This window comes from Pongo abelii, chromosome 18 (genome assembly GCF_028885655.2).
Source record: "Pongo abelii isolate AG06213 chromosome 18, NHGRI_mPonAbe1-v2.0_pri, whole genome shotgun sequence".
Lineage (NCBI taxonomy): Eukaryota > Metazoa > Chordata > Mammalia > Primates > Hominidae > Pongo > Pongo abelii.
The window spans coordinates 44,827,925-44,845,247 of NC_072003.2; the positions used below are offsets into that span (position 1 = coordinate 44,827,925).

Here is a 17,323-nt window from a genome sequence, read left to right on the forward strand (position 1 = left end):
TGCTCCATACCTTGAAATTCACTTCCACAAAGCTAGAACACCATCTGTTCCTGAGGGATCAGGTTATCATCTGTTTCTTTTAGGCACTGGCCAGTCAGGCTTCAGTGGACACGAAGCCAGTGATTTTAAGTGTAAAATGCCTAATCTATCATAATCTTTAGGTAGATATTTGGAGGCCTGCGCACTTAAATGGGTTGGTGAAATATCATACCAGACACAGGGCTGGGAGTTGGGTTTTTCTCCTCCGCTCTTAGCAGCACCTTTGTAACCCAATGATCACCCCCCTCATGGCTCCACGTCCACATCCGCAAAATGGGTACTGGTGAAGGTGACATTTTCACGAAGCCACAGCCCATGGTCACCCCCTGCGAAGCTCTGAACTTGTGCATTCCCAGGCCAGGCCCTGGTTGTCTTTCAAAGGCAACCAGGCTTGTGCTTTGCTTGAAGAGAGCGGAGGGCAGCAGCACAGTGACAGCGTCTGGGACCTCAGACCAGTTTCCACAGCCACTTACGAAAGCAGATGGCTCCATGGGCTGGAGGAGGTGTGACGCTCTGGAAAGAGCTCGGGTGCGGGTGGGAAAGAAAATCGAGCTGAGCAGTGAGAAGTCGAAGTCGCCTAAGTGAGGACCAGACACTCCCGATTTAGGCAAAGGCGGGGTGCACTTCGCAACAACACATCCTCCTCACTGGCCAGCCAAGGCCTGCCCTTCAAGTTCCTCTCCTGATTTAATCCCCTTGGCGAGGGTTTGGCATGAAATCAATAGCCAGCAAGCTTGGTAAACGAAGCCGCCTACACCGCCCTCCCCCTCCCTGCACGGCCGCGCCCCGCCTCCGCTCCTGTCTCAATCTAGGATTGTCCTCCTGTGACCCCACCATCCACCGTGAGGGACGGTGGAGAGACTACAACTCCCAGTATGCAGCGCGAGGCGCGCCTCACCCTGCATCTCCCCGCCCTGGGCTGGGCTCACGGGCCAGCCCGCAGTCGGCTGGCATCCTAGACCCTCTGCCCTGCGACCAACAGTCGGGAGCGGACCAGACAGCAGAACTCCCGGAACGGTTGAAGACGGTTCCGCTCCCTGTCCCGCCTTTCGCAGCCCAGCAGTTTCGCCCTGCGGAGAGAAGCCTTGCTGTTTCCAAATCTCTCCTGCTGAGGAGACATTGGAGCTAGGGCGGCTAGTTTCGCCTGGTAATTGTGACACCCTGTCTCCTCGAGCTGCAGGCTTTTATGCTTGTCATGTTCGAAGTTTGATACCTTGCGGATCAACAAAGGGCTGGTGGCCTCTCACTGCCTCCGCTGTAGGGTTGTCAAGGTAACGCTCCTCAGACAAGCGTTGGGCGCGACCCGCCCCTTTTCTCACCCCGCCTCCTCCTCAGCCCCACCCTCCTTCGCTCCTCCTCTTGTCACTCCCTTTCAGACATGCGCAGTGCGGCCCGTCCCTAGGAGTGGGTTAAGGGACGCGGATGTGGCCGTTCTCAGGCCTCTTGGGATCGCCTCAAGAAGCCCCCTCAAGAGTGTCTCGATTTCCTGCCAGCCAACAAGGGCCGTTCGCCTCTCATGGCCTCCACAGCAGGGTTGCCGTGGTAACGACCCTCCGCCGGACGTTGGACGCACCGCGCTCGTATTCTTACCCACCTCCCGCTCCGCCCCATCCCTTCTCGCTCCTCCCTCTTGTCACACCCTTTCAGACACGGGTAGTGTAGCCGGTCCCTAGCGGCGGGATAAAAGTCATGCCCTTTCACACATGCGCAGTGTACCCATTCCTAGGGGTGGGGCTAAGGGGCCTGCCCTTTCGGACATGTGCAGTGGAGCCCGTCCCTAGGAGCAGGGTAATGGCGGCAGACCTGGCAGGTCTCAGGCTCTTGGGATCCCCTCGAGAAGCCCCCTCATGAGTGTCTGAAACTGTCACTTGACTGCCAGAAGTGAAAACATCGTGTCCCTAGTCACCTGCCATTTGCCTTTTCAAAACCATTTCCTCTGTTCTCTATGCTGTCACAAATCCTCTGCATCCCAGGAGCGCCGCTTGGACCCCCGGGCTCACTGCGTGGCCCGTATCTAGGCCGGGCCTCTCACGGAGACTTTCCCGCCAGTGTAATAAAGAGGAGAAAACGTCACAGCGGAAGGGCCTGACCCTAAGGAAACAGCTACGGGGATGGGACCCTGTAAGCTGCTGTGGGAGCCTCATCCACCACTTCTCTGACCCCACCCAGGCTGCTTCCCAGGCGTTAGGGTCCTAGTGTGGACCTCCTGGCCATGATTAATGCAGGTCAGCAGGACCAGAGCACCCCTTGGTCCCTCCCAACACATGAGGGTAGTTTGTGTGGTGAGGTCAGGGATAGTGTCTGTGTTTCTGCTCTGAATAGGGCTCCCTTGGAAAATACTTTAATATCTCTTTTTAAATACCCCCTTGGACCACTTTTAATAGTTTTCTGAGAGAACTAAACAGTGATCATTCTGTTAATTCATGTTTCCATTAAGTTTTTCAGATTAAGTACTGCAGGACTACTTACTTCTGAAACTCATAGACACTGCCTCAGCTCTGTGCAGGGCAGATGCACAAGAGCTGAATCTCCGTGGGACAGCTCTCTGGAGCATCAATATTACTGCAGTATTTGGAAGAAACAAATTTAAATAAGTTCTAATGTAAAGAATGGAACATTTAAGACAAGTCTGGAAAGTCATCTGCCTTTAGTAACTGTCGTCTGTCCCTCACATGTCAGACTTTCTCCAAGACAAAAACTCTAAGAACTTATTTCCATTCTTATAAATAGTAAAAATGATAAATCATATCAAGTCAATTGAAAGTCCTGCCTGCTAGTTTCCTAAATCGCAATATGGCCTTGTTATGGTTTTATTTGTACTTTTGTGGGGGGTTCGTGGATCTTTAGATTAAAAAAAATAGGTTTTTGAACAATTTTTGCAAGTTTTCAGCTGTTATTTATTTTTGCAACCCATCTAATTCTTCTGTCTCTCTCCTCTCCTCAGAGTCAATAATTCCATGGGTCTCTAAGGCTCTGTTTATTTTCTTTAAATTTTGTTGATTTACTTTTATACTCCATTTGATTTTTTCTATCTCTCACCTTTTCTCAGACTCAGTCATCCCACAGGTGTGTAAGGCTCTGTTCATTTTCTTTAAACTTCTTTTTTTTTCTGTCCTCAGATTGGATAAATTATATTGCTATGTCTTCTGTTTCTGAACCATAGAAAAGCTCAAAATTATTATTTTTATTTCCCATTTTTTATATGGCTATTTTTTATTTATCTGCTGATGTTTCACATCTATTCATTTTTGAGAATATTTTCCTTTGCCCTCATGAGCGTGCTTATGATAGCTGCCTTCAAATTCTTGTCTGCTGTTTACATCCTGGACATCTTGGAGATGGCTACTGCCTGCTTTTTATCTTGTGTATTTATTACATTTTCACGTGTCTTCACGCATCTCTTGAATTGGAAATTGTGCCCTGGAGACTGTATACAAGAGTTAAAAAGACTGGATTCTGTTTTGTCCTTTTGAAGAGTGCTGTTTTTAAAAGAGGGTGTTAAATGGGCTGGCTTCTATCTTCAATACTTATCTCTCCTATGGAAGGGATAGCCAAAATATGCATTCAGTTTTTATACACACATATTTCATGTATGTATTTTATATAGAAGTGTTTCTATAATGATATATAATAATTTACCCAGGATTCATCATTTTTCTGTGTGAGAGTGTTAGTTCAGTTAGCTACTTCATCATTAGTGGAAGCCAGAACCTCAGTTTTGATTTTTGAATGTAATATAAAAAATTACACAGTATGGATACTTTTACATCAATTTTTTAATGCAATATTATATTTGTGATATTTATGCTGTTACAGATATCTACAGTTTGTTCATTTAAAAAAGTCCTTTTTTACATTGTGGTAAAATATACATAAAATTAACCATTTTAACAATTTTTAAAAGTGCAGGACAGAGGAATTAATCACACTCACATTGTTCTGCAACCATCATCCACATTCATAGGGAAATTTATTCATTTTGCAAAACTGAAACTCTATTCCCGTTACCTTCCTTTTGGCCTCTAGGAACTACTCTTCTACTCTGAGTTTCTATGAATGGAACTACTATAAGTACCTCATGTGAGTGGAATCATACAATGTAGTAAAGAAATCACGAGGAAGAATAATACACACTGTATAACACGTTTATTAATTTAAATAAACACAGAGATCAGTAGTACATGGTGATTATAGAGAAAGACATAAAAAAGAAAAAACAGTTAGAAGGGTGTGTAAAATTTATCACTATGGTGTCTCAAGTTTTAGAGCACTGAGGCCCCGGCCCCAGACACAGTACTGGTCATGGTGAAGCTGGGAGCCCAGTGCAGCTGTCTGACTCCCAAAGCCAACACTCAGGCCAAATGTCACTGAGCCCTGAGGCACTCTGCCCCTGTCAGCCCAGGCACTCAATGGCCCTGAGATTCACCGTGGCCTCTTCTTGGTCTTGAGGGTGTTGCTGGCCTACTGGAATAGGGGCCCATCTGACAAAACAAGTAGGAGCTTCAGAAAATAGTGGCAGCTGTGAGGCTACCAGGAGCCACACCTCAGGCTTCCCACTGCCTGCCCAGGGGTCCCCATACAGCAAGGCCTAATGTTGACCAGGGAGCTATGGCCCCAGGTTCTCTGAAGCTGGGCACAAGATAGAGTCTTCTCCTACTCTTTGCTAAGCTGCTAGGCCCTCATCTTTTATTCTGACTGTGCAGCTTCATGCACTGGAACCAAACCCCAAATTCCTCCTCAGTCAGAAGATGACAATTATCTCTTGTCACTGAAGCAGCTGCATTTCCTGGAGGACTTTGATCTGGAGACAGAAGGAAGGGCAGGATTCTGACAGGTCCTGGGTGGAAGATGACAAAGGGAACTTGTGGGGGTGTGTGGGGGTAGGGACAATTTCTAGGGTCTTTCTTTTAAGGGGTCCTCCCCTCCCCTCCAATCCCATGTAGCCCCAACTTGTTCTCAGAGTTGGATATAAACAGTCCCTCCTCTAGGAGTTTATCATTGATTCTGTTCCCCTAATCAAACCCTCCATTGGGATGGGTCTCCTGCTTCTCTGTGTATCAAACCGTCCTAATAAATCTAAGATGCAGAGGATGGAGCCAAGGAGTGTCTTCCCCAGGGTGGTCTCTGACTTTCACATCCCCACCCTCCCTCAAAGCGACGGCACCAGCTGCTCACCTTCCTCCTTTATTAGTGTTGATCATATGTTCTTAGAAGGTAGACAGCCAAGATTCATGAGAAAGTCTCCCTGCCCCATGACTAGACCTCATCCCTTATACTTCCTATGCTGCAACACCACCAGGGCCACCAGGGTCAGAGCATGTGCATAAAACAGGACTTGGACCTGCATCAGGTTCTGGTCTCCACAGAAGGGACACTGAGGCTCAGTGACCTTTCTCCCTGATTCTCTGTGATGATAGACAGGGAGACAAAGGCCTTGGAAACAAAGAAGTTACTCAACAATTTAGGAACTTCCTGTCTTAGGAGGGGCCCAATTTCTCTCTTCTGCAATGGGTACCAGCTAAGGCAGAGGCTGAGACTTAGCTCTGCAGCTTCACTACTCAAGGAACAGGAACTGGTGTCTTTGCTGGAGGCTCCGTCACTCATAGATAAGATGTAACTGACACCGCCATTTACAGGGGCATCTGGTAGGCTCTCAGGAAAGGGGTTTGCTGAGTGCTGCAGTCTCAGGATTCAGTCCAGGACTCTGTCCTCACAAGCTTCAGGATCCTGGTCCCCACCCTGCCTGCCTGCCCCAGTCTCACTCACATCTATATAATCCTCTATGGCAATTTCCAGCATCTGCAGGTTGTTGAGAAGCGTGCCTGGGGCGGCGGGGGGGCGGCGGGGAGGGGAGTGGGGGCACAGCAGCCTCTGTTATCAAGGTGGTAGCAGTGATGAGCACCAATTCTCAGCTAACTGCACAAGACCTCTCCTTTGAACTCTCACCAACCTATTTCTCCTTGACCCCCGTACCCAAATCTCTCACTCAGAGCATCCAAGGACCTTTCACCTCCTTGTCCAAAATCTTTCCCTCCTCTTTCCACAGCTGACCTCCAAAGACACTAAGCACTTCTTAGTTACCACTATGGTGTGATTTTAATAAGTCATGAAGTCAGATCGTCCCCACCCTCACTCTTCGTCTAATCTACTCTGAGCCTAGCTCTCCCAGGCCCTTTCTCTAGTCTCTCTAATGAAGGCATTCCAAGCACTGTGGCCACAGGAGGGCAGGGCTGGAGGAGAAAGACACCCTGGTCTCTTGATGTGGAGAACTCCAGCTGGGAGGGAAGAGCCCTGTCCTTGACTCTCTGGAGCCCCTCCCTGCCATAGGCCAATTCACCTGCTGCTGCAGCCCCATCTGGACTTTTAAAAAGGTTCCTACCTAGTAGAGTCAGAAACAGGGTCAGTGAGACTGTGCCTCTCTCACAGTTACACCCCAGCCCCAGTGACCTCAGATCTTGGATAACTGCCTGAGTCAGCTTGTGTAATGCTCCCACCACCTCCAGTGAGCCCTGATTCTAGATTTACTCCCAGCTTCAACACTCATTGTGTGTGTAACCTTGGGCATGCAGCCAGGCCTTCCTGATACTGTTTTTTCATCTAGGAAGTGTGATGTGAACACCACCTTCCTCACAGTACCTCCTGAGGACTCAGTTGCATGTGGCTATCACCATTGTTCTCACCATCATCCCTCTCAGGAAGAGGTGGGCACAAGAATTCTGAAGTTTCCTTCATCCTTTGCCCCTTGACCCTGTGAGGCCTGCACAACAGGCTTTCTGCATTTTCCAGTTGAGGAGACAGGCCCAAAGAGGGTGTTGACTTGCCCGGGAGCCCACAGGAGAAGCTGGCTTCTCCTTCCACCTGAAGAGTCTGCCCTACCTGGCTTCACACCACACACCAGCACCATCACTGACCAGGGTCCCATCCTCTGGGCTCTAGGATAGATGTTCACATCCCAATCCAGGCCCAGCTGTGGTGGAAAGAAACCTGGTGTCTTGGGAGGCCTGGTTGAGCAGTGCCAGCTTGTCCCAGCTTCACTGGAATTGCTATCCCACAAATTGGGTTTGAGGCTATGAAGAAGACTTCACCTCCCCGATGATCCACCGAGAGAGATTCCCACACAGAACTCTCTCTTTATCCACTCCCTGCAGTTGGCCTGCCAGTGAAATCACACTTGTGCAGTAGTCAGGCCTCTGGCCCACCCACCAGCTGCCAGCCTCCAGAGTCTCTGATACCCATGGGTAATCACGCCTTCCTTGGCAAGGCTGCTGAGATTCAGAAGGACCTAAACAGATCTTTGGCTCAGATGGGTTGCTTCAGCCTTGTGTCTTTGGCCATCTTCCCTTGCCTTCAGAAGGTCCCTGCCAGCCTCACTGTACCAAGTCCTGACCCTAGCGGTCTCTCCGTGGGGACCACATTTCACCCACTCTCCATTGCCAGGGCTCCTGCTCAGCTCTTCTCACTTTCCCAGGACAAGCCTGGCTTCACAGACACATCTAGATCCAGTGCTTTTCTCTTTGTGGTGTTCAAAGAAAGAGTATTATTTTTTTCTCTAACTTGACCTATAACCTATTTATTTTGAAGATATCCAGGCTGCAGGAGATCTCTACCCATCTACCCAGAAGGCATCAGCCCTTGATTCAGTACCTTCTCATTCCACTCTGTCACTAAATGTTTATGACCTCCAGAAAATTTGAAGAAGCATAAGCAAGTGCAATTCCATTGGTACCAGTGCTGTAAGGGCAGGGCCAGATGGGTGAACCTCACTGGGGATAAATGGAAATTGTGTACAAGATTGACATTTCAAGGTTGGTTTCAAGAAATGCAGGGAAAAATAACTTTCATAGGTGACAGTATGCACAAGTTAAGCTTCCTAACAGCCACAAGTTCACAGGTTCTTCTATCTAAATGTGGCAATGTGTGACAATGTCCGAATGGCCATAATACACATACATAGAGTAATTTATAGCATTCATTTTTGTATTAGAAATTGTGCATTTCAGCCACAAGTTTTTTATACATGATGGATAGTCCCACATTGCTTGAAGATTGGAAGAGAGAGCACTTTATGAAATGTCCTTTTGGACACATTTTCATTGACGTTTCTATGTCCCAAGAGGCAATGAGACAAGTCATGATAAACTGGCCTTGTCATCTGGGGTTACACCTGAACTTCTTGGTCTCAGGACCGAGGAAATCAAGGACACAGATATGCCAAAGGTGAGGTTAGAGCAAAAATTTAATGGGTGAGAAAAAGAGAACAGCTCTCTGCTGCAGAGAGGGAACCAGAAAAAAAGAGTTGCCATTCTGCAGTGAAATACAAGTGTTTTTATAGATGAGCTAGTGGGAAGGGGTATGTTATCCACATAGGGCATGAAAAACTGGTTAGGACCAGGTGTGTCATCTGCTTAGAGCATGAATCTCTGGCAGCTCACACCCCAACCTTTTATTATGCAGGCAGATTCTCAGCCTGAGCTACTCCAAGTTGCTTATCTCTTTTCTACTGTGCATATGCTACAAAGAAGGGTGCAGCCCCCCATGCTGGATGTGTCTGGCCCAAGGTGGTCATTTCTATCTATGCAGCTGCAGGCATGCCTGCCCACACAAGCTTCCAGCTTCCTTTTGTATGATTGCACAATTTTCCAGGCTGCTCTTTGTTAAAGAGAAGTGATTTCTTGGGTTGCTTTTTGTTAGAAGGGATGTTCTGCTGAGAACTCTTTGCTCTATCTGCCTAGCTAGTTTCTTTCTACATCTTCTCTCAATGATAATTATTCAGTTTTAATGGGGTCCTGGGGGTGGGAACAGACAAATTTGAGGCCACAAAGTACCTTAGAATAAGAATTCACCCTTTAATCAGCTTTAGTGTGAGTTGCACATCTATTATAATATCGGCTTCATGCACTCCTGAATATAACAAGAAGGGAAAATGTGTATCTTTTAAAAATCTAGATGACAAATGGACTTTCCACAGATTCTTTGTGTGTTCCTGCTTTAGAACTTGGTCATTCCACTGTAGTTTGTTTTCATTGAAATCACCAGCTGATGAGGAAACCTAGGCTTGCAAGCAGGACATGGTGGATTATTTGCAGGAAAGGTGTTTTTGTGGGGACCCTAAAGGGGCAGGCACTGCAGCCCACAGGAAAGCCTCAGCAATGATTCTCTGTGGCGCTGCCCTGGTGTGGTAAGGCAGCCATGCAAAGCTCTGATTCCCTGTCCTGAAGGGTGACATCGGCCGGGCAAGCCCCAGCCTTCAGGAAAAAAGGACAGACAAGGGAGTGCTTCACGTTCTGGCCTTGTCATGAGCTCCACCGGCAGCCTGCACTGGGGCACAACTTCTAGGTGCCTGGTCAGCTCTGGTACTTCAGGAGGTGAAAATGACTTTTCTCCTGGATTCTCTGCCCTGTTGGCTGGGCCTGGGAAGGACTCAAGGTCTGCATGGCAGTTTCTGAGTCTCCAGCACCCAGCTGTCTCATTGTGATGATGACAGGGCGAATGGCCAGAAGTACCGGGGTGGGGAAAATGAAGAGCGAGCAGGAGAAGGCGAGCTTCCAGAAAGCCCCACCACAAATGCTTAGTGCCTGGGTGGGCACGGAGATTGCTGGGTGTTGCCTGGGAGTAAGTCCATAGGCCCTGCTGGAGATTGCCAAGATAACCACCCCCTGCCAGAGGTCACCAGGGATTGCCTGAAAACCTTCGGAAATGATACATGCCCCTATTGCTCAAAAACTGGAAGAAGCTGCAGCCTCAGCAGGTTATCCAGGCTGCTGAGTGGGGCAGTGGGCCTACACTGAGTGGACTCCCGCATTGGCAGTAGGCAGCTCTCCTGACCCATCCACCAGCTGTCTGCCTCCAGTGACCAAGATCTTCAAGGCTGATCAGACCCCCAGTTGGCAGGGCTGATGAGATTCAGTGCGACCTGGTCAGATCTTTGGCTCAGATGAGCCACTTGAGTTTCAGTGTCCTGGGCCAACTTTCCTGGCCTTCAGAGGGCCCCTGCCAGCCTGAGTGGGCCAGGCTTGGCTGCATCTTCCTGGGAGCCCCATCTCACCTGCCCTCCATCCCCAGGGCTCCTGCTCAGCACTTCTTACTTTCCCAGGACAAGCCTGGCTCCAACAGACATCTCTAGATGCTGTGTTTCTCTTTGTGGTGAGCAAAGAAACAGAATGATTTCCATTTTTTAATTTTTTTCTAACTTTACCTATGACTTATTTATTGTAAAAAGGCTTGGGCTACAGGAGACCAGACCCACCCATCCAGGAGGCCTCAGTAGCCTCCCAATCCACCCTGTTACTAAATATTTCCACTCCTAACAATATAGGGGGAAGCAGGAGCAAGTGCAGTTCCACTGCACCAGTGCTGTGAGGATGGGGCCAGAAGGGTCCTGCCCAGTAGGATTCAATAGGAATTATATAGAAATAAACATCTCAATGTTTGTTCGGACAGATGGACATGGAGAAATTTTGATGGGTTCTAGTACACAGAAGTTAAGCTTCCTAACAGCCATGAGTTTACAGCTTCCTCTTCCTGAATTTGGCAGTGTTTTTTGATGTCCAAATTGCCACGATGTCCACACATATTTACAATAGTTTATATTATTCATTTTGTATTACTAATTGTGCACTTTGGTCAACAGTGTTTCATACATCATGGCTGGTTTCCAACCTTGCTTGAAAACTGGAAGTGACAGCCCTTTATGGAATGTTGCTTTTGACACTCTTCCAGTTAAGGCTCTGTGTCCCCACAGTGCTACAAAGACAAATAGTCATCACTCTTCCATTTTGAGGGGGCCAGGGTAAGCAGATGCAATTTGAGAATACAAAGTACCTTGGAAACAGAATTCATCTTTCAATCAGTTTTAGTGTGAATTTCATTTACATTAGAACAGCCTGTTCCTGCACTCTTAAGATTTCAGAGAGGGACAATTGTCACCTTTGAAGAATCAAAGTGACCAATGGACTTCCCTCTGTATTTTGTTTATTTGTTTCTGGAACTTAGTCATGCCATTGTAGATCATTTCTTTTGGAATCACTGGGTGATGAAAAACCCCAGGCTGGAGGGCTGGACACCATGGTGTCCCTGTGGGAGAAGTGTTATTAGGGTGGCCTAAATTGGAAGGCACTGCAGCCTGTGGGAAAGCAGCATCCAAGATTCTCTCTGGCGTGGCAGGGTGCTGGGTGAGGCAGCCAGCCCAACAGCTTATTCTGTGTCTGGAATGGTGACTCCCAGCCTGGGCACGGCTCCAGTTTCCAGGAAACAGGCACAGGCCAGGGAGTGCCTTACCTGTTTACTGCTGCGATGTGTGGGGCTTGTATCCACCACTAGGCACCCCACTTCTTCAAGCAGTGCCGGGTCCTGTTGCATTCCTTTTGGAGGCTTCAAAAGACTTTCCTCTCTGACTCCTGGCGTCTTCACCTGGACACTGTAGGACCCCAGATCTGTGTGTTTCCCAAGTCTCTATAGCGCCAGGTGCCCCATTGTGACAGGGAAGATGACCAAATTAAGTGATTAGGGCTGTTTGAAAAAAAACCAGGAGAGATGCTGTATGGAGGAGGCCTGATGTGACTGCCTCTAGCCTGCGGCTTCTGGTACCATGCGCAGGCAGGACTGGTCTCTGCCAGAGTGATGTGATCCGCTGTGCTAAAGATTCTCACCATTTCCTTCCTTTCCCCATCGGGGACACCTGGGTAACCAGCTGAAGCAGTAGTTCCCCATCCGGAACAAAGACTGCAGACCCTCGCATGGGCTCCAGCCTGCAGGACACAAGCGTGAGCCTTGGAGGACCCCACATACCTAGGTGGTTGTGGGCTAGACCTGTGGCTTTCACTGGGTTCTTGACTCCTTCCTGGAATGTGAGGGTTTTGTTCTTTTTTAACTGGAGGTGGCAGATGACTGTCCTTCTGGACTTCCTATATGTTCACCTGACCCCTGCAGGACCTGAGATCATTGGGGTTCCCAGGTCTTTATGGTATCATGCTCCCCATTGTGACAACAAGGAGGATGACCAAAAGTATGCCGGTGCTTGAGGAAGAGAAAAAAGAGGAGTGGAGTTGCAGGGAGGAGGCTCGACAGGATCGCCTCTAGCCTGGGGCAGCTGGATTGGCGAGGAAGGGGCTGGCTGGTGCCTGGGCAAGATGATAAACCATGATGAACAATGCCATTATCCTCCTTTTCAGTTGGGGGTACCTGGGCATATCTGAAAACCTTGAAAAAGTGTTTGCATTTTCAGAGCTTAAGAAAAGGAAGAAGCAGCAGCTACAGTGGGTTTTTCATGCCTTCTAGTGGCATTGAAGAACCTGCACTGAATGTCACCTGGAAAGCAGCCTGGACCTGCAGCTTTGGGCCGGGGCACCCATGGGAGCTCAGCCCTTGCCACCTCAACCCTTTTTGGATTCTTTTCTCCCCAGACTGTCCCAGAGTTCAGGTCTTCTCGTCTCTCATCTGCCCAGTGAAGGTACAAGGGTGGAAAGGTGAGGGTGTGGAGTCAGGAGCCTTGTTCCAGTACTGGGCATAGTGAGAAGTCAAAAGAGCGGTTATGATCTCATTGTGCTTGAAGGGGAGAGGCCAAAGCCTAAGACATTCTGCCTTTTTAGGGGACTTACCTTTCAAGGCTTATTTGGTCTTCACTAGCCTTTACATCTGAGGATGAAGGAGTTGGGGCTCTGTTACATGGATGTCTAAAGAGATCATAACTCTCACATTGAACAACACAGAGACTGATAGCTCTAGCACGGTACCTAGGTAATGTGACTCTCTTTTGCTACGTGTGCCCTCCCTACATAAGGAAACGTGACATACCACTGGGCCAAGCACACAGGAAATGTGACTCTCTTGCCTGTGCCGTGCCTGTACTGGGCAATGTTGTGACACATCTCAGAGCTGAGCACCAAGGTGATGTAACTCCTTTTTTGGGACCTGTCAACAAAAGGGATTGTGACATATGTCTGGCCAATCACCCAGATGATGTGACTCTCTTGCCTTCTGTTCACCCATAGGTAAGATTGTAACCAGTATCTAGACCCATCACACAGACATCATGATGTCTTTCAGATGTGGAACCACCCAATAGAAGAGATTTTGACTCTCATAGACAGATTTAGGGCAAAGGGTAAGGTCCTGAGTCTCCTACTTGTAAAAAGTTACAGAAGATTCTGACACACACACACACACATAATATGAAGCTTTTGGGTGGTACAGAGAGTTTCATAATACAAACCAGAACACAGGTGATATTGTGACTCTCACAGGCACATCCTGCTGACAATTAGAATTGTCACCCTCACCCATGGAGAGAGCCCACTGGTGAGCTCCTGAATCTCACATGCAGATAAAGTCCATAGTTGGAATTGTGACTGCTATATGTAAATCTGGCCACAGGTAGGATGGTGACTCATTTCTGGACCCAGCTCATAGGCCCAGTAATGAATCTAATACCTGGACCCAGCCAATGAAATAGATGTTTGCTTTAGTAACTAGGCTTAGGGCAACAGGAAATGTCCTGGATTTCCTACTTGTACAAAAGTCACAGAGCCCTACAACACTCAAGCATGTTGTACAATGCCCTCAGGTGGTAAAGAGAGTTTCATATCAGGGTCCATAACACAGATGAAATTGTGACTCTTGTCTGCGCACTTAGCTAACAGTAAGGATCTGAATCTCACACCTGGAGGCAATTGAAAGTTGAAACTGTAACTCTCATACATGGATCTGGACCACTGGTAAGATGGTGACTTTGGATCAAGATTAAACACCCTGTGAGGCTGTGTCTCCTTTATTAGGACACTTTTTTGCAGATGAGGTTGGGGCTGTCATGCACAGATCCAGTCCACTGTTGACATTGTGACTGTTACTTGGACAGAACTTACAAAAGGTGTTGAGTTTCACATTTGAAGCTAGACCATATGCAGTATTGTGAATCTCATCCCTGGACCTTTCTGTGGGCCTGATTTTGACACATATTTTTGCCCAGCACCTGGTTGATTTTATTCTTCTGCCTGGGTCCTAGGTAAACACAGGATTGTGACCTATACCTAGGTGAACCACATAGGTGATGTGACTCTTCTGCCTGGGCTATTCTCTTAGAGGAGATTTTGAAGTATTTATGCACCAGTCACCTAGGTGATGCGACTCTCCTCTCTGGCCTGGGGTCAGCCCCCAGTGATATTTCACTGGGTCCATCGCCTAGTTGATGCGACTCTCCTCTTTTGCCTTGGACTTGCTTACCTGGGGAATTGTGATGTATTACTGTGCCCAGAACCTGGAAGATGTGACTGTTCTATTTTGCCTGGACTCCCCCTACAAAGGTGATTGTGGCAAATTGATGGGCCAAGCACCCAGGTGATGTGGCTCTCCTGTCTAAGCAATGCCTATAGTTGGGATTGTGAAATATACCTGGGCCATATTTTCTAGGTCATGTAACTCTCCTGCCTGAGCCCTTCCTCAGAGGGCATTATGACATATCTCTGTGCCCATCACCTAGGTCATATGACTCTTCTCTTTTTTTCTGGGCTCTGTCCATAGAATAATTTGAGACATATTGCTGGATCCAGCAACTAATTAATTTAACTCCCCTGCCTTGGCCCTGCCCACAGAGGGCATTGTGCCATATCAGTGGGCTCAGCAGCCAGGTGATGTAACTTTCCTGCCAGGGCTCTTCTCTCAAAATAAATACTAACATATCCCTGGCTCAGCATTTAGGTGATGTGGCTTTCCTTCTGGTCCCTGTCAACAGGTGGTATTGTAACATGTACTTGGGTCCAGTTCACAGGCATAATGATGACTATCTTACATGGACCCAACCAATAGAAGAGATTTTGTCTCTTCTAGCTGGGCTTATGGCAGTGTATCATGACTTCGGACTCCTACTTTTGGAAAGATCACAAAGCATTAGGAAGTTTATGCATATTGCATAATGTCCTTTGTTGGTACAGAGACTGTCATTACAGGGCCCAGCACATAGCTAACAGTTAAAATTGTCAATCTCACACATGGACAGAGCCCACTGTTAAGGCCCTGAATCTCACTCATAGACACAATCCACAGCTGGAATTTTGACTGTCACATGCAGATCTGGCCATAGGTAAAATGGGTGACTCATTGCTGGACCTAGCTCACAGGCATGGTAATGACTCTCATATCTGAGCCAGTCAATAGAAGAGATGTCGAATCTCATTTTTGGGCTTGGACAAATAAGTAAGGTCATGGGCTTATATAAGGACAAAGGTTTCAGAGTGGATTGCAAGTCTCAAACATATTGTAAAAAGCTGCAGATTGTGCAAAGAATAATATAACAAGATCCAGTACAGTGTTAATGGTTTGACTCTCATTGCATACACTCCTGACAGTTGGGGGCTTTGACACCTGAAGGCGTGGTAGGCAGGCACCCATGGAGGTCCCTGGGGGAGGGGGTCCTGTGATGGGATCAGTCAGATGCCCGCCTGGCTGCTCCCTCTGAGGGGACTTAGGCTCCTTTTAGCATTGTCAGGCTGGTATAAACCTCCAGCTCATGAACCGCCTGTCTCGGCCTCCCAAAGTGCTGGAATTACAGGCACGAGCCACCGTTCCCAGCTCCTTTTTGCTCTTTTGACTTAGGATAATTCTGAACTGCTGAGGTGCGCTCACAATGAGGTTTCCTCTAAAGATTATTTTTCTACTTTCTTCTGTTAGCAAAGCAGTTGCCACTACAGATTGGATGCATTTGGGCCATCCGCAGTATACTGGGTTAAGGATTTTTGATAGGAATGCTATGGGTTGTCAGTGGTCTCAGTGTTTTCAGGCTATGCCTTTGTTTACACTGACAACAAGGTAGTACTAGAGTATTATGGGGTCATGGAGAAGACCTTCAATTATCAATTATAGGTTTTAAATTTACCCTGGCTTTTAAAGGAATAGGGCACACTGTTTTTTCTTTACTAATTCTATCTTTCTCTTTCTCTCTTTGACTCCCTGTTTGTCTCTCTCTCTTTCTCTCCCCTCTGTCTCTCTCTGTTTCTCTTTCTTTTCTCCTAGCCCTTTACAGACTTGGGGCCCTGGCAAGGGTGGTGGGGAATGGGTACCACATAACTGCCCATGTTGAGAGCTGTATGCCTAAATTGGGAGGGACACCAGGGAGAAGACTCTCTGGGATCATAGCCTAGGGGCCTAAGGACACAGCATAGAGCTTTCTTAGATGCCTTTGGGGATACATCTTGCTAGAAGAAATGAAAGTCTGAACCATTAGTACCTAGGAGGCAGGGATCAGAGGAAGTAGATTCAGAGATAAGGAGAATTTTCAGGCTACACTTTCAAGAAAGTTGTGGTCAGGACCCAGGAGGTATGGGTCAGAAGGAAAGGTAGGGGTGCACGCATGGGCAACTGTTGAGTAGAGACTTCTGGCTGCACCATGATGTCAACTGGCTAACGCTGGGAGTTCACGACGACAGCTTTCTGCTTCTAGTCGGCCGTTGGCTTCCCCAGGAAAATTGAAAGTGGAAGCTGGTTCCAGGCAGACCAACACTCCCAAACCAGAAGGGTTGGGGTTGTTAGAAAGCCCTTTCCCAGACAGCCTCACACCCGAGTCTTAAGTCCAGCAGTCACGCTAATTGTTTTTAACCAGCTGACAGGTGCCTGGTATTTTCCTCCAATTCTAAGGAAGGATAGGATGGAATAGCAAGCAAAAGTGGTCCAACATTACTCACCATTTTGGAGGTCCCTTCATGGTCACCAAAATGTTACCTTGTTCTTAGAGCTCCCAAGATGGTGCTGGGCAACTTCCAAGTTGGCAGCAAGCCTTTTGTTCTCTGACCTGGGGTTCTTGGCCTCATAGATTGCAAGGAATGGAATCTTGGGCCATGTGGTGAGCGTTATAGCTCTATTCCGCTCGATTAGGTCGAACCCTGGGCACTTAGCCCTCGCAGGAACAATGGCAAGCCCCTAGCCTGATTGGGAGTGGCAATGGGTGCCACCTCACTGGATCAGGAGTGCAGCAGACACCCTGCCAGATTCAGAGGGGTGGAAGTCAACGGCGGATCTGGGACAGCAATGAACAGCAGTGGTGGACCATGAGCGAAAGCTTAGCTGGAGCCATAACAAACATGGACAAGAAGAGTGTGCAGTTGCAAGATTTAATAGAGTGAAAACAGAGCTCCCATACAATGGGAGGGACGCAAAGGGGATTGCCACACTCACATGTATTGTTTAAAGACCTTGGATTTTATAGAAAGTTACATAACAGGGCCCAGCAAACAGTGAGCTTGTGACTCTCATAGACACATGTAGCCAACAATTAGGATGTCATCTTCATACATGGGCA

General features: G+C 47.9%; 1 protein-coding gene and 1 long non-coding RNA gene across 2 annotated transcripts; one reads left to right on the top strand and one right to left on the bottom strand.

Annotated features, from left to right (window-relative positions):
• Nucleotides 1-312: 312 nt before the first annotated feature.
• Nucleotides 313-2,796, top strand: LOC129050888 (uncharacterized). The gene is made up of 4 exons (XM_054534415.1): nucleotides 313-598; nucleotides 887-1,310; nucleotides 2,013-2,160; nucleotides 2,477-2,796. Exons 1-4 carry the CDS (start codon nucleotides 313-315, stop codon nucleotides 2,627-2,629), a joined length of 1,011 nt encoding a protein of 336 aa, XP_054390390.1. The 3' UTR covers nucleotides 2,630-2,796.
• An 8,032-nt stretch (nucleotides 2,797-10,828) lies between these two features.
• On the bottom strand, nucleotides 10,829-13,114 carry LOC100939026 (uncharacterized). Its single transcript, XR_008514517.2, has 3 exons — nucleotides 12,636-13,114; nucleotides 11,317-11,547; nucleotides 10,829-11,112 (listed from the first exon to the last, which is right to left on the bottom strand). It is a non-coding gene; the product is annotated as an uncharacterized LOC100939026 (long non-coding RNA).
• Between the last annotated feature and the right edge of the window lie 4,209 nt (nucleotides 13,115-17,323).

What these genes read in the sequence shown, in the direction of transcription:
- LOC129050888 (XM_054534415.1), top strand. Translation starts at nt 313, where the DNA reads ATGGGTACTGGTGAAGGTGACATTTTCACGAAGCCACAGCCCATGGTC. An exon ending in AAAGAAAATCGAGCTGAGCA is followed by an intron (nt 599 to 886) that starts GTGAGAAGTCGA and finishes ATCCACCGTGAG; the next exon opens with GGACGGTGGAGAGACTACAA. An exon ending in AGCTACGGGGATGGGACCCT is followed by an intron (nt 2,161 to 2,476) that starts GTAAGCTGCTGT and finishes GTTTCCATTAAG; the next exon opens with TTTTTCAGATTAAGTACTGC.